Here is a 14,366-nt window from a genome sequence, read left to right on the forward strand (position 1 = left end):
ACTAGTAGTTTAGTGACGTAATGAAATAAAGACTTAATAAAGTTTCCAGGTCCAAATAAAGACACTGTGTTACTGCACACATCCAGCAGGGGGCGCGTCTGCATTCCACATGTGTGCGCAGACACAAACAGAGGAAGCGAAGGTGAACTGTGATTGGCTGTGTTGAGGGACGTGCTGTGATTGGCTGTAGAGAGAGGCGTGCTGTTGTGACGTCACAGCAGCCCCACGGACAAAGATGGCGGCGGTGACGAGAAGCTCCTTCACAGTGTTTAGGCGGCTGGTGAGTCAAAGTTTAAATGGAAGCGAAACGCTTCAGAACGGAAAACCAACATGTTTGTGTCTGCGTGTTTGTTTCTGCACGTCAGTATCGGCCTCAGCCAGTGGTGACGTCACCACACCGTCACTCGGCCAGCTCGTGAGCTAGTATGCTAGCCTCCGCTTTAAAGTTCGTCTGAATAACCTGAAGCGGAAGCGAGCAGCGTCGTGGAGCGGAGAGTGAAACACAAACAGCACGAGGCGTCTGCGGCATGACGCAAAGGCTCATCTGTTAGAAAGTGCGTCAGTCAGAGAGGCTGCGGGGTCACAGGGAGCTAACGGCTAACGAGGCTAACGACACACACACACACGATGACGTCACTCGGGTCAAATGTAAACACCTCAGATGAATTCATCCTGATATTTGATGGCTTCACCTACATGGTTATCATCGTAACCTTCATGTATATACGCTATCTTTAAATTATCAGATGGATTATTGATCCATCATCTGGAGCAGAGAGAGGGAAGAGCTGAACCCCCACAGACCTACAGACCTGCTCACAGACCCTCAAAGACCCACAGACCTGCTCACAGACCCTCAAAGACCCACAGACCTGCTCACAGACCCTCAAAGACCCACAGACCTGCTCACAGACCCTCAAAGACCCACAGACCTGCTCACAGACCCTCAGACCATCACAGCCCCATGTCTGCTGGGACACTGAGCTTCCAGGGCCTGACGCGGGATGCGACTCTAACCGTGCTGCGTGTGTCCAGAGGCTGATGCTGTTGTGTGTGTGTGTGTGTAACAGTCACCTGATCCTTCTCACTTCCTGTCAGCTCTGTCAGCAGTACCGCCGCCGATGTTTCCGTCCCCAGAGCCTGAGGTCGGGCCGAGCCGCTCAGCCGCTGCTGTTCAGGTCAGACAGAAGCCTTCAGACGTTCAGCGGCCGGCTGCTTCACACCTCTGCAGGTACGTCACTGCTTTGTAGTCATTGCCATGGGGATAGAGCAGCATCTTACAGTGTTAATGCTGAAACCTCAGTTCTCTTATTTGGATGTGAGATCAGAACCGGCCGGCCCAGTCTGCTCACCTGTCTGTCCCCATGTCTGTCCTCCTTCAGCCCTCCAGGGGCCGGTCCTCCAGTTCAAGCTGTCTGATATTGGAGAAGGAATCACAGAGGTGACGGTGAAGGAATGGTACGAGACACACACACACAGACACACTCTCACTCTCACTCTCACTCACTCACACACACACTCACACACTCACACACTCACTCACTCACTCACTCACTCACTCACTCACTCACTCACTCACACACACACTCACTCACTCACTCACTCACTCACTCACTCACTCACTCACTCACTCACTCACTCACTCACTCACTCACTCACTCACTCACTCACTCACTCACTCACACACACACACACACACACTCACACACACACACATTACATTAGGGTCATTTAGCAGACGCTTTTATCCAAAGCGACTTCCAATAAGTGCGTTCAACATAACACACACACTCACACCACCAAAAACACACACGTACACGCACACACCACCTAGAACACACAGACACACACACATACTCACACCACTCAGAACAGGGCGTGTGTGTGTGGTGACCCAGAGACCCTGAGGCTTCAGATGTTTCAGTGTTTGTGTTCTTCAGGTACGTGAAGGAAGGAGACAAGGTCTCTCAGTTCGACAGCATCTGTGAGGTCCAGAGCGACAAAGCGTCCGTCACCATCACCAGTCGCTATGACGGCGTCATCAGAAAACTCTACTACGACGTCGACGCCACCGCCCTTGTGGGCAAGCCGCTCGTGGACATCGAGGCAGATTCCAGCACAGGTGAGAAGATCACAGAGCGACAGGAAGTCACAAACACACACACACACACACTCTCTCTCACCTGAGGCTGTAGCTCATCTGGGTCCTGGTGTGTGTTTCCTGTTCAGACGTGATCCAGGAGGAGGACGTGGTGGAGACTCCCGCCATGGCTCGAGAAGAACACACCCACCAGGAGATCAAAGGTCATAAGACCCAGGCCACGCCCGCCGTCAGACGCCTCGCCATAGAGAACAACGTAAGCTGCGCCCCAGAAGCCCAGACGGTTTAGTGTGGCGCTGAGCCGTTCACCCTCCTTGACCTCTTGACCTTTCAGATCAAGCTGAGCGAGGTGGTGGGGACGGGGAGAGACGGCCGCATCCTGAAAGAGGACATCCTCAACTTCCTGGCCAAGCAGACGGGAGCCATCTTACCTCCCACCCTCATGCAGGAGATCCAGACTCCCGCTCCTGCACCTGCCGCAGCCGCCGCCGCTGTCGCCGCCTTGCCCCAGAGCACCGCGGCAGCAGCCAAACCTCTGCCCGCTATGCCCAAACCTGTCTTCACCGGCAAGGATGTGACCGAGCCCATGAAAGGTCAGAGCCGTGCCTGAGGAACACACCTGAAGCTGCTTCAGTGAATGAAAGTGTTCAGAGAGAGTTCAGAGTTCATTCCTCCTCATGTGTGCAGGCTTCCATCGAGCCATGGTGAAGACGATGACGGCGGCGCTGAAGATCCCTCACTTTGGTTACTGTGACGAGGTGGACCTGAGCCGCCTGCTGGTGCTGAGGGCGGAGCTTAAAACCATAACTGAAGGTCGCGGGATCAAATTGAGTTACATGCCGTTCTTCATCAAGGTAGGAGCTCCCTGATCTCTCCTCTTCTCTCGGGACACTGTGATGGTTGCTAGGAGACGCAGACCGGTGTAGATGTAGATCAATGTTTACAGTTGAGCTGTTAGTGAAGTGATGAAGACGAAGAGGAGCAACAGTCCTCGGTTGTGGCTCCTCTGTGATGTCACTGTGCTCTGATTGGCTCAGGCCGCCTCCCTCAGCCTGCTGCACTTCCCCATCCTCAACGCCTCCGTGGATGAAAGCTGCCAGAACATCACCTACAAGGTGAGGACGGGGACACGCCTCCCACAATCCTGAGCTCTCCTCAGCAACTCCTCTGCTGCACTGTGAGCGCTCATACGTGTTGCGTGTTGCGTGTGCCTGCAGGCGTCTCATAACGTGGGTCTGGCCATGGACACCAGCCAAGGTCTGCTGGTCCCCAACGTGAAGAACGTCCAGATGCTCAGCGTCTTTGAGATCGCCCAGGAGCTGAACCGTCTGCAGGCGCTGGGAGCTGCCGGACAGCTGGGGACGTCTGAGCTGACCGGAGGAACCTTCACCCTGTCCAACATCGGATCAGTGAGTCCAGAACCTGCTAACCTCTGTCCCACGTGGGACCAGTAAATCCAGACTCACACCTTTGTGTCTCTGTTGTCTCAGATTGGAGGGACGTACGCCAAGCCGGTGATCCTTCCTCCTGAGGTCGCCATCGGAGCTCTGGGGAAAATCCAGGTGGGTGATCGTCGCGGAGCGTATGTGACACCTGTCACTCACTGAGTTACATTGCAAAATGGTACAGAAAACTAGGTCATTGGTCTAATTCATTTACAGTTTATGTTGAATTTTATTTCATGCGCAGCATAGATTTTCTTGTGCGCTGACAATGTGCGAGTCGTGCGCGCAGCTTAGAGGGAACATTGGTTCTGACCTTCCTCTTCTTTTGTCAGGTTCTGCCGCGGTTCGACGCTGAAGGTTCCTTGGTCAAAGCTCACATCATGAACGTCAGCTGGTCGGCAGATCACCGCATCATCGACGGCGCCACCATGTGTCGCTTCTCTAACCTGTGGAGGGAGTACCTGGAGAACCCGGCCAGCATGGTGCTGGACCTGAAGTAGGACTCCTGACTCACTGGCCCACTTCCTGTTTCTCCCCCTGATGCCTTCCGTCTCTCCGTGTGTTTGCGGCCTTCCTGTCACTCTCGTTCCCTGTTGCCTTTGAGCCGGGCGTCGGGGGAGGAGCTCCAGAGCGTCGGTCACGTCCTCTCCCCCATCATGTTGTTTAGGTTTAGGGTTCAACTCCTCACTAACCTGAGCCTCCAGCCCTGCTGATCAGTTTACAAATGCTTCATCTCAGAGGACCGACTGTAACCATGACGACTCTGTTTGACCTCCACACATCACAGTGACAGAGTCCAGATGTGGAGGAGAGGAAAGGGTTAAAGTAGTAAAGGGTGTGAATCCTCCAGGAGGGTCCAGATCTCAGAATGGAACATTTGGAAATTGATCAGCAGTTATGAAGAGTGTGAATCATGAAGCGCTCCTAAACCGACCAATCACAGTGTATCATAAACAGCTCTGTGATGTTAGGCTCCTCCTCCTCCTCTTCCTCTCTGAATGAATCAAATGTTTCTGATTAGTTTGCTGCTGCTGGAGGAACTCTGTCCCTCTGTACCGGTCTAATCATGACTGCTGATCTCTGATTGGCTCTCAGCAGGCGGGTCATCAGGGGTCAGTGAGGCCGGAGTCGGGTTCAGTGGATCAACCAACCAAGTAGAGAATAATTGTATATGACGTAAGAGTAGAAGAAGAGCAAAGTGGCCTCTTCTGCTAATCATAACACTAACCTGTGATTGTTGATGACTCATGTTGCTCTGTGTCAGCGTGGAGGCAGAGCTCCTCCCCTCCAGGAGGAACCAGGAGGGTCCTGGTTCAGGTCTGCCTCCTGTGAGGGGACCTGGTCTCTTCTTCATGTGTCTGGTGTGGGTGCTATGTTACATGTCTGAGTGTTTGAGCTGCTTGACCTCTACTGTGTGACCTCAGCAGGTCAAAGGTGAAGGTCTGAGTGAAACACTGTTGGGTTTTTATTTTTGGGACGTGTTATTCTGTTTAACTTCTGGTGTCTGAATGTGTTCAACTCATTAATCTAGGCAAGATCTTTTAATAAAGTTGAAGTGCTCAAAGAAATCTGTGTAGTTAGTCCTGAAGAGTGTGTGTGTGTGTGTGTGTGTGTGTGTGTGTGTGTGTGTGTGTGTGTGTGTGTGTGTGTGTGTGTGTGTGTGTGTGTGTGTGTGTGTGTGTGTGTGTGTGTGTGTGTGAGAGATAAGATGATTTTTGATATTTATAACTAGGATGACCTCAGAGGTCATGTGACTGCATTGTCAGCCAGGTCATGTGACCTCCAGTCTAAACTTATCCAGCAGACGTGAAGTCCCATTCCAGAGCGGCAGCATGGAGGCCTGCAGCTCTCTGACAAGGTGAGGACGCCTTCACTGAAACACTTCAACCAATACTACAGACTATAGCACCAATACTGCTGCTGCACTACACAGCCTCACCAGCAGGGGGCCTTAGTTCAGACTTCACTCCTCATAAATATGAGATAAAAACAACCACATTCCAGCAGGTGGCGCTGTGTCCAGACATGTTCAGACTTTGATCATCACATGAATCTCTTTGATCCACACATCTTCACATCAATGTGATTCTAAAAGAATGGCACAGATCCAAACCGCTCTGGTTTTCTTCTTCTGTTCTTTCTTTCACTCTGTTTACCTTCTGGTTTAAACTCTTGAACCTCACGGTTTGAATTCCCCCTAATGACTGATAACTGCTTAACAACAGGATGGAGAGGGGAAGAAGCTCCAGGTGAGAGGTCAGAGGTCACCATGGCTCGTGGGGGTCTGTGCGGCTCAGTGAGCTCCATCAAGGCTCTGTGGGAGACCAGGATCAGGAAGATTCAGGAGGATGAGGAGCAGCAGACGAAGAGCAGAGAGAAATGGGGAGGAGCCAGAGGCAGGTCAGACCATGCCTCCTTACACAATGACATCATCAGTAAATAGCACAGAGTGAAATGTGGAACAGGAAATTAACCCTGGATGCCTTTAGACCTGATTAGTTTAGAGCCATCAAGCTTCTAAAAGCTGAGCGCAGAGGCCAGTCCAGGTGGTCCAGAAGCCAGTCTAGGTCAGCAGTCTCCAACCCAATCCTATGAGTGCCCCTATCCAGCAGGTTGTCTATCCTGCCACTCCATGATTGCTTGCGCCTTGTATTCCAAGTTCTCAGGTGTGCCCTCGGGTACTTGGGTCACCAGATGCAAGCAACTCATTTAAAGGCAGGATAGAAAACCTCCTGGATAGGGGCTCTGGTAGGACTGGGTTGGTCCAGAGGTCTGCAGCCAGCAGGAGAACCTTCATACAGGAACTGAAGAAATCCTATGAATAATTGAGGCGCACACATGTTTTAAGTTCTAGGTAGGCGGAACTCTGGACCCTCAGATACCCAGAGTAAATCAATAAAGACGTACGACATCGTTGGCATGTGATGCCCATCGACCAATCACATCCCTCCCGTGCGAACACAGGTGGAAGAAACTCTTTCCACAGTCGTTGACGGCAACAATGAATTGTTCTCAGTCAAGTGATGTTGTACGTCTTCTGTTGGTGGTGCTGAGATGGAGAGCATCAAAGCTCCTCAAAGCCCTGAGCTCAGGGCTAATGCTGAAGCTAGCGTGGTGGTAGCCATCTCTGAAACTAGCTCACAGCTGATGCAGCAGGAAGACCTCAAGATGTTCTCTGGATGTTTCTGTTGTGATCCAGACTGTGTGCCGGCGTGTGGGAGGACCGGGCCACTCTTGCTCGACTGAAGCAGAAGCTGCAGACGGAGGACGGACGACTCGTCCTACGCATCGAACAGGAAGAGTGGAAGGTAACTTCTTTCAAACTGCAGGACACGCCTTCTCCCAGGAAGTAGCTGAGGATGACAGTGGTCAGTGATGCAACTATCAAACTGATGTTAAATCATTTGCCTGTAACTCCGCCCCCTTCAGGTGTTGCCAGGCTGTCTGGTTCAGCTCAGTCATGTCCAGGAGTGGCAGATCCACAGGACCGGACTGCAGAAGGTCCCTCAGTTCATCCACAGCTTCCAGAATGTTCTGGTGCTCGATCTGTCCCGAAACTCTGTCTCTGAGATTCCCACACAGATTGGTATGTACCATGAGTCTCTGGGTTTAGATCAGTGGTTCCCAAAGAGGGCAAAAAAGTTTGGGAAGAAAAAGTTTGGGACCCAAAGGTCAATGCAGGACTGAAGCATCTGTCTCTCAGGTAAACTGACGCGGCTCAGAGAGCTGCTGCTCAGCTACAACAGAGTCCAGTTTGTTCCTGAGGAGCTGAGCTGCTGTGAGAACCTGGAGAGACTGGAGCTGGCTATGAACCAGAACCTGAACCACCTCCCAGACCAGGTATGGACCCACATTTCAATCATTCATCAACTGAATCAAGTTCCTGACACACAGGACAGGTCTGATGTGTTTCTTGTTCTTCAGCTCAGGAACCTGAAGAAGCTGCAGCACCTGGATCTGTCCATGAACGACTTCACCTCCGTGCCGGACTGTGTGGTGGACCTGCCGGCTCTGGAGTGGCTGGATTTGGGAGGAAACAGTCTTCAGACTTTACCTGAAGACATCCACAGGTACACGAAGGTCTCACCCAGGGAGCTGCTCTGGATACATCTGTCTGCTCATTTTTGCTATTATTGTACAGATAGTTACTGAGGAAGATTGTGGGTTGTTTTTCTCCTCCAGGATGGAGAAGCTTCACACTATGTGGCTGCAGAGGAACCAGCTGCAGAAGCTTCCAGAGAACATCAGCAGGATGAAGAGTCTGGACACGCTGGTCCTCAGCAGCAACAGGCTGAAAGACATCCCGTCCCTGATGGAGGACATGTCCAACCTCAGGTCAGTCCATCCCTCTATCAGCAGACGGGTCCGGCCCCTCTAAAGCCCCAGTCTCACCTGCAGAACCTGCAGCCTGGTGCTGGCTCGGTTCCAGCATGTGTGACTGGTCCCATCACGGTTCTGCTGGCATGTTCTGAGCTGCTTCATCCAGCTCCAGTAACCCTGCTCTGTGTGAAGGACCAGTGAACCAATCAGAAGGCCGCAGTGCTGGAGGAGCTGCCCTGTCTGCTTAGTTACAGTAACGACGACACTGGACTGTTTCTTCTTCTGTTGGTTTGTTCCGGTTGTTCCCTAACCCTGTGTAACGTGTTTGAATGAGCGCATGGGCCCAACATGTATGTGCGTGTGTGAACACTGACAGCGTGGAGAGGATCTGGGTCAGTAACCGTCCCGTTTCCTGCACAGGTTTGTGAATTTCCGGGACAACCCTCTGACTCTGGACGTGCAGCTGCCCGCCAGGACCCTGAAGGCTGAGGATGGGGAGGATGAGGAAGATGACAGGGAGATGTTTGGTCGTGACTTCATGCAGATGTACATCCAGGAGGCCAGGAAGCGAGCGTACGCCGTGTTGAACATGCATCACGTCATCGCCGAGTCCAGCTCCATCACCTCCACCTGAAACCTAACAGGGAACCAAACAGGAAGCCGACTCTTTGTCTGGACCTTTGAACCCTTTATGTTCTTGAACCTCCACACTAATATGAATGATTTCTTTCTTCTATGTCAGAATGTCACATCTTCATAACAGAGTCTTCCTCTTTTCCTAAACATTTGGTCAGATGTCTCATGATGACATGTTGCTAAGTGTCAGTGTGAACGACCTTTGACCTGTCTCAGAGACCTGAGCTGCTGCAGCTGTGATGCAGAGACACTTCCTGGCTCAGGTGCTGGTCAGGATCTTGAGTCTCTTCTGCCGACGGAAGTTTGCATCGACCTGCATCAAAGCATGTGCCACTCGTTTTACTTTGAAAGGTCACAACTGAGAGCCAGATGTTTCCTTCAGCTTCCTGTTTATTGACAGATTGAGTGACTTTAGATGAGCTGCTTTGTTTAATGACAGATTTGACTGCAGCACAGAAACAGTGACTTTCAAAACAAGAGACTGAGGCTTTTTGCACATCTGGACATGTTGGAGTTCATAAAGATGAAGAGTTTGACTTTGAATAATAGAATAATAAAAAAAGCTTTTGACACATTCATCCATGTGTTCTATAGTTTGGGTGTGCAGGGGTCAGAGGGCACGGCGGTCAGGAGCACGTTCTCCAGCGTGACCCGGGTGCTGGCGTAGCGCCTCAGTCGGCCCTGGAAGCCTTTCCTCCGCAGGAAGTCCACTCTGCCGCTGTCGATCATCAGCTTACAGAGGCGGCCCACGCGCTCGCGCTGCTCGGCTGACAGAGACCTGCGGGGAGACCACACCTCCTGTCACTCAACACTCAGCCTGGGGGCGGGGCTTCATTTTATATGTGAAGCTGCTTCTGCCATGCAGAGGGAAGTTGTTTACCCGGTGAATGTGTCGGTTTCCTCCGCTGGCTCGTGCTCTTCCTCCTCGCCCTTCTGATTGGTCCCGTCTGAAGTGGAGCCGTCCTGATTGGCTGGTCTGAGGCCACATGTTGCCCAGCTGGACATGCGACAGAAAGCTGCAAACTCTGCAGCTCCGAGTCCTCGCTGCAGGAAGAACTCCTTCCCCACGTAGTGACGCCATTCACAACGATGGTGACAGCACAGCGCCACCGCCAGGCCGAGCACCTCCAACGCCTCGCAGCCTGGACCGGGAACCGGAACAGGACGCTCCGATCGGTCTGCTGCTAGTCCCAGATCAGCTGTTGGCTCTGAGGGTTTGAAGCGTTTGCAGGGAGGTTCAGCCTTCAAAGCGACTTCTGATCCTGATCGCTCCAACAAACAACGAAGACTGAGATCTGGGGGGGGGGGGGGGGGGAGAGAGAGAGAGAGAGAGAGAGAGAGAGAGAGAGAGAGAGAGAGAGAGAGAGAGAGAGAGAGAGAGAGAGAGAGAGAGAGAGAGAGAGAGAGAGAGAGAGAGACTCAAACATCTACACAGTGACAGAGGAACACACAGAGGTGAAGATGAGGTCACTTCCTCTCACCTGTTGCTGCTCCACACAGATGTTTACCGACTCCAACTAGTGGCAGGCTGTTCTGTCTGAGCAGAGGAACTTTAGCTGAGGACAGAGTGGATCAGAACCAGGATGAACCTCCATCACTGACTCACACACACACACACACACACACACACACACACACACACACACACACACACACACACACACACACACACCTTCTTTCTTACTTACTTACTTAAATCCAGATGTTGAATGTCGACCTGCAGCCTCTCAAACTGAACTCCGTCTTCCTGATGTTTCCCGTCCACCTGGAAACCAGAACAAAGCGTGAACCCTCAGCAGAACTCCTGAGCTCCTTCTGTCACTCAGCACCAAACCCACTGGGGCAGAACCTGAACTGTAAGGGCTCACAGATGAGTGTGTAGATGTGTGTTTGTGTCTCTGGTGCCTTAAAGCGCGTGCTGCTCCGCTCCACCAACAGGAAGTGAAGGTCTCTGTGGGCGCCGAGCGCTCCGTGGATCCAGTGGGAGAGTTTCCCTCGACCTGCGCCAAACTCCACAAAGCAGCGCCCGCCGCCCAGCAGCTGCAGCGCCTCCAGGTGGCCTAAGATGGAAGACTGGATAGGTGGGAGAGGTCAGAGGTCGGGACAGAGGTCAGGGCCTCGGCATGGACAAGCCACCGTATTTCACTTCATTGTAAAATGTATAAACTCTGTGTGTGTGTGTGTGTGTGTGTGTGTGTGTGTGTGTGTGTGTGTGTGTGTGTGTGTGTGTGTGTGTGTACCTGCTGCTTCAGGTGTTTGAAGGCAGCGTCTCCATTCTTGGGGTTGTTTAGCTCCTCCTGGAGGACGGGATGAGACATGACGCTGTCGTCTGTCTCACACTGCAGATCTGTAACACAAAGGTGTTGGACGTGTTGGACGTGTTGGACCTGTTGGACCTGTTGGACCTGTTGGACGTGTTGGACGTGTTGGACGTGTTGGACGTGCTCACCTGTCACTGCGGCCTGCAGCTTCTCTAACAGATCCTGCAGCTCAGACCTGCTGCGCTCAGACAGAGACACCTGAGATCAAGACACTCAGAGTCAGAGCAGGTACAAAGGAGTCCGGACGCCATCGAGAGGCCATGTGAGGTAACTGCAGTCCAGCCTTACCTGGTGTGGAGGCGGAGCCCCATCAGCTGATCCTGCATTTACATCCTGCACATAATAAACCTGCAGAAGAGAATAGGAAGCCTCACAGAGCTGCAGAGACTGTGTGGAGGTGCAGAGACTGTGTGGAGGTGCAGAGACAGTGTGGAGGTGCAGAGACAGTGTGGAGGTGCAGAGACAGTGTGGAGGTGCAGAGACTGTGTGGAGGTGCAGAGACTGTGTGGAGGTGCAGAGACTGTGTGGAGGTGCAGAGACAGTGTGGAGGTGCAGAGACTGTGTGGAGGTGCAGAGACTGTGCGGAGGTGCAGAGACTGTGCGGAGGTGCAGAGACTGTGTGGAGGTGCAGAGACAGTGCGGGGGCTCACAGGTTTGGGTTTGGCTCTGGAGTTGCACTTCTTCAGGTGCTGCTCCAGTTTGTCTCGGCTCACTGTGCTGCAGGAGCAGAGATGAAAAGCTTCAGAGACAAACTCATCAGGGATCAATAAGCTGACAGCTGATGCCAGGTGATTGACAGACTCACTGTTTGGGGTCGAGCGGGCAGACGATCCTCCTGCTGCCTCCTTCCTCCTGGAAACAGGAAACAGGAAGCTGTGAGCACACATCTGTTTCATAATCACCTGGAGCCCTTTGAAAGTCTCCATACCTCCACCAGGGAGGAGACCACAAAGAGCAGCTAGAGCAGCAGGAACAATCAACCTGAACTCACAGATACAACAAGACGCTCCACAGGCAGAGCAGAGGAGTTAGATGCTCTCTGTGTCCCTGAGGATGAACCCTGACCCCTGACCTCAACTCAGCTGCTTCAGTCTACAACCAGAGCTCATGGCTGTGGGTCAGAGCTGCAGAAGAGCTGTGAGCTTCAGGTTCCATGCAGACTGTGAGGCATTCAGTGTCTTGCTCAACAGCACTCCGATAGTCTCTCTAGGAGCCCGATATCTAACCAGGGCCCCTCTGACCCGCAGACGGCTCTCTGTTCACGTGACCGGACGGTCGTGTGTTCAAACATCAGATCTGCGTGGTTTCACGCGCTCTCTGTTGGCTTTGTAACCCTACTGAACGCACCGTGTGTCCGTGAACGCACCATGTTACCGTGCTCGCCACAGAACTTCCTCCCGGTACCGACGATCATTTTGCAGAATCGCTTCTTTTTCTCCACATAGAAGGAACATCTGGCGGGCGTGGGAGCCGCCATGTTGGAAGACAGCTGACTAAACTGTGATGCCTTCAGGTGCTCACGGAACAATCAGCACTTGTCGCCATATGTTGGACTCGTTTTTAATCATAATAATAAATATTTTACTATATAATCACACATCAGACATTTTCAAAATACTGCAGCTGTTCTATGAATCCCTATAACCTCCATGTTCACCAGAACCTCCTCCTAAACTACAAACACTAACTTTCATAAAGAAGAAGAAGAAGAAGAAGAACACCCTTTTATTCATCCCAGCGTTGAGAACTTCACATTCAGACACGCGTCGTTTAACATTGCATACAGTTTACAGTAACACTTAATACAATGTTTCACTCAAATGCAAATCACACACATCCGAAAGTTTGTGTGGTCACTTAATTATTCTGACCCTCACAGCTGATGGCGCTGCGCAATGTATCTCATATTTAACACATAAAAATAAGCACTTGAACGCAACGGAGTGACACCTCTCTGATTGGTCGTCTCCGTCTGGTCGTTGGAGATCTCTCCTCTCCCATTGGTCAGCTCATGTGCCAGTTTCGCAAAGTGCCCCGCCTCTCATAAAGAGGGCGGGGCAGTGTGCTGTCGCTGCCGATGACGTCACTGTCGTGATGTCCATGCCATGATGGCGGCAGCAGAGTCGGCGGCGCAGCGGGGCGGAGGTCCCGCGGCTCCCGCTCCTTCTCCCCGCACGACGGCGGCCAGATACTCGGTGCTGGTGGTGGTGGGAGCGCTGCGGCCCGCCGGGCTGCTGGAGCGGCTGCTGCGGCAGATCGAGGCCGGTGAGTTGACACGAACCGAACACGAGAACCGAGCCGAGCCGCGGGCGACAAAGCGCGCGCACACGGCGGAAAAGGACCGGGCTGGGCTTCAGAATAAAAGCCCCAAACGTGTTTTCATCCTAACAAACATCCGATCCGCTAAGATTTAAAGTTAAAAGTGTGTGTGGGTTTATTTTAGCCCAACAGCAGCTTCCTGTTGAATCCAGCTGCAGTTTGGTGTTTTGTTTGTGTGGGTTGTGCTTCTGTGACTTAAATCATTGATAGTTGCAGAGTTTCATTAGCTAGTGAGTTTGGACTTCAGGTGTTACTCGAGTTAAAGTAAAGAAGTTAATTTATTCACGTGCACATGGCCAGCATTCGTGGTGAAGCGTGATTCGTGTGAAACAACAGCTGTGACATTACGTTACTCTTGTGACGCTCAGAATCAGCTGGAGCAAATGTCTTGCAGTGTGGGTTTTATTTTGAAAATCCTTGCCAGAAGTTGTAAGCTGTTGCTTTATCTGGCTTGACACTCGTTTTCATTTTGTTCTTTCGTTCATTTTGTTGTGTAAAGTAGTTTGAAAACGAGTGAACTGTAAAGTAGTTTATGAAACTCTCATAATGTGCCACAGTAACTTTAAACACACTTAGTAAAGTAGTCACAGTTTGTTTTACTTTGTGCTGTTAAGAGTGACTCAACAAGTAGAAGTTAATCATTTACCTGAAATGAGATTCAAACATTTTATTGTTATTTTGTTAAGTGTGTGAGATGTTTTCTGTTTTTTTTATGTTCAGTTTTGGTTGTTGCATTGTGTGTGTGTGTGTGTGTGTGTGTGTTTGTTTGTCGATGGTTCTTCTCTGGATTCCTTCTGCGTTGTGTCTCTGTGTTGTTCCTGTTTCCTCTTTGCTTTGATCAGAACAGAAGAGGAGATGGAGAGTTGTGTTGGGCCCACGGCCTGTAGTCACCATGGTAACTCTGTTCTCATCAGCTGAGCTCACATTGAGCAGAGTCATGTCTGTCTGTCTGCTCTTAGTAGAACATGATGAGGTTCCTCAGCTGTGAGCACAGAGCTGAGAGGTGTGGCTGAATGAGGATGATGATGATTTGATCTTCTTCAGTTCTGTTTGTGTTGATCAGCTAAATGAATGACTGAACTCAAAGTGTCATCATGCATCACATGGAAACAGAATCATTCTCTCATTCTCCCCTGCTGCAGAACGAAAGCAGCCTGGAGCCTCAGGAACAACAAGTTCACTTAGAACAGAGCTCTACTGTCACACACACACACACACACACAC

At 51.5% G+C, this 14,366-nt stretch overlaps 4 protein-coding genes across 7 annotated transcripts in view; 3 read left to right on the forward strand and 1 right to left on the reverse strand.

Annotated features, from left to right (window-relative positions):
- The first annotated feature begins 171 nt into the window (after window positions 1-171).
- On the forward strand, window positions 172-5,114 carry dbt (dihydrolipoamide branched chain transacylase E2). Its single transcript, XM_076171942.1, has 11 exons — window positions 172-280; window positions 1,099-1,231; window positions 1,383-1,458; window positions 1,941-2,122; window positions 2,230-2,357; window positions 2,436-2,694; window positions 2,789-2,955; window positions 3,139-3,216; window positions 3,319-3,510; window positions 3,592-3,663; window positions 3,879-5,114. The coding sequence occupies exons 1-11, from the start codon at window positions 236-238 to the stop codon at window positions 4,044-4,046; spliced, it is 1,500 nt and encodes a 499-aa protein (XP_076028057.1). The 5' UTR covers window positions 172-235; the 3' UTR covers window positions 4,047-5,114.
- Window positions 5,115-5,250: 136 nt separating this feature from the next.
- On the forward strand, window positions 5,251-8,789 carry lrrc39 (leucine rich repeat containing 39). Of its 2 annotated transcripts, XM_076171948.1 has the most exons (8): window positions 5,251-5,404; window positions 5,772-5,946; window positions 6,746-6,854; window positions 6,976-7,132; window positions 7,250-7,386; window positions 7,471-7,616; window positions 7,729-7,881; window positions 8,287-8,789. In XM_076171948.1, exons 2-8 carry the CDS (start codon window positions 5,816-5,818, stop codon window positions 8,498-8,500), a joined length of 1,047 nt encoding a protein of 348 aa, XP_076028063.1. In that variant the 5' UTR covers window positions 5,251-5,404; window positions 5,772-5,815; the 3' UTR covers window positions 8,501-8,789. The 2 variants fall into 2 exon arrangements, with proteins under 2 accessions (XP_076028063.1, XP_076028062.1); XM_076171947.1 differs by lacking the exon at window positions 5,251-5,404 and having other exon boundaries at window positions 5,608-5,946.
- A 91-nt stretch (window positions 8,790-8,880) lies between these two features.
- trmt13 (tRNA methyltransferase 13) lies at window positions 8,881-12,952 on the reverse strand. Of its 3 annotated transcripts, none has more exons than XM_076171946.1 (11): window positions 12,774-12,952; window positions 11,629-11,675; window positions 11,474-11,540; window positions 11,112-11,171; window positions 10,952-11,021; window positions 10,743-10,849; window positions 10,408-10,575; window positions 10,195-10,267; window positions 9,984-10,058; window positions 9,383-9,797; window positions 8,881-9,280 (listed from the first exon to the last, which is right to left on the reverse strand). In XM_076171946.1, exons 1-11 carry the CDS (start codon window positions 12,822-12,824, stop codon window positions 9,091-9,093), a joined length of 1,323 nt encoding a protein of 440 aa, XP_076028061.1. In that variant the 5' UTR covers window positions 12,825-12,952; the 3' UTR covers window positions 8,881-9,090. The 3 variants fall into 3 exon arrangements, with proteins under 3 accessions (XP_076028061.1, XP_076028058.1, XP_076028059.1); XM_076171943.1 differs by lacking the exon at window positions 12,774-12,952 and adding an exon at window positions 12,190-12,342; XM_076171944.1 differs by lacking the exon at window positions 12,774-12,952 and adding an exon at window positions 12,190-12,342 and having other exon boundaries at window positions 9,984-10,039; window positions 10,191-10,267.
- The window catches only part of map1sa (microtubule-associated protein 1Sa), an 8,153-nt gene continuing 6,711 nt past the window's right edge, over window positions 12,925-14,366 (forward strand). Inside the window, exon 1 of the mRNA XM_076171941.1 lies at window positions 12,925-13,088. Within this exon, the coding sequence (XP_076028056.1) occupies window positions 12,929-13,088 (160 nt within the window). The 5' untranslated portion in view covers window positions 12,925-12,928. The remainder of the gene's footprint in view (window positions 13,089-14,366) is intronic.

The sequence above is a fragment of the Genypterus blacodes genome, unplaced genomic scaffold (genome assembly GCF_046128005.1).
Source record: "Genypterus blacodes isolate CSIRO-AG114 ecotype Tasmania unplaced genomic scaffold, CSIRO-AGI_Gbla_v1 ptg000276l_1, whole genome shotgun sequence".
Taxonomy (NCBI): Eukaryota; Metazoa; Chordata; class Actinopteri; order Ophidiiformes; family Ophidiidae; genus Genypterus; species Genypterus blacodes.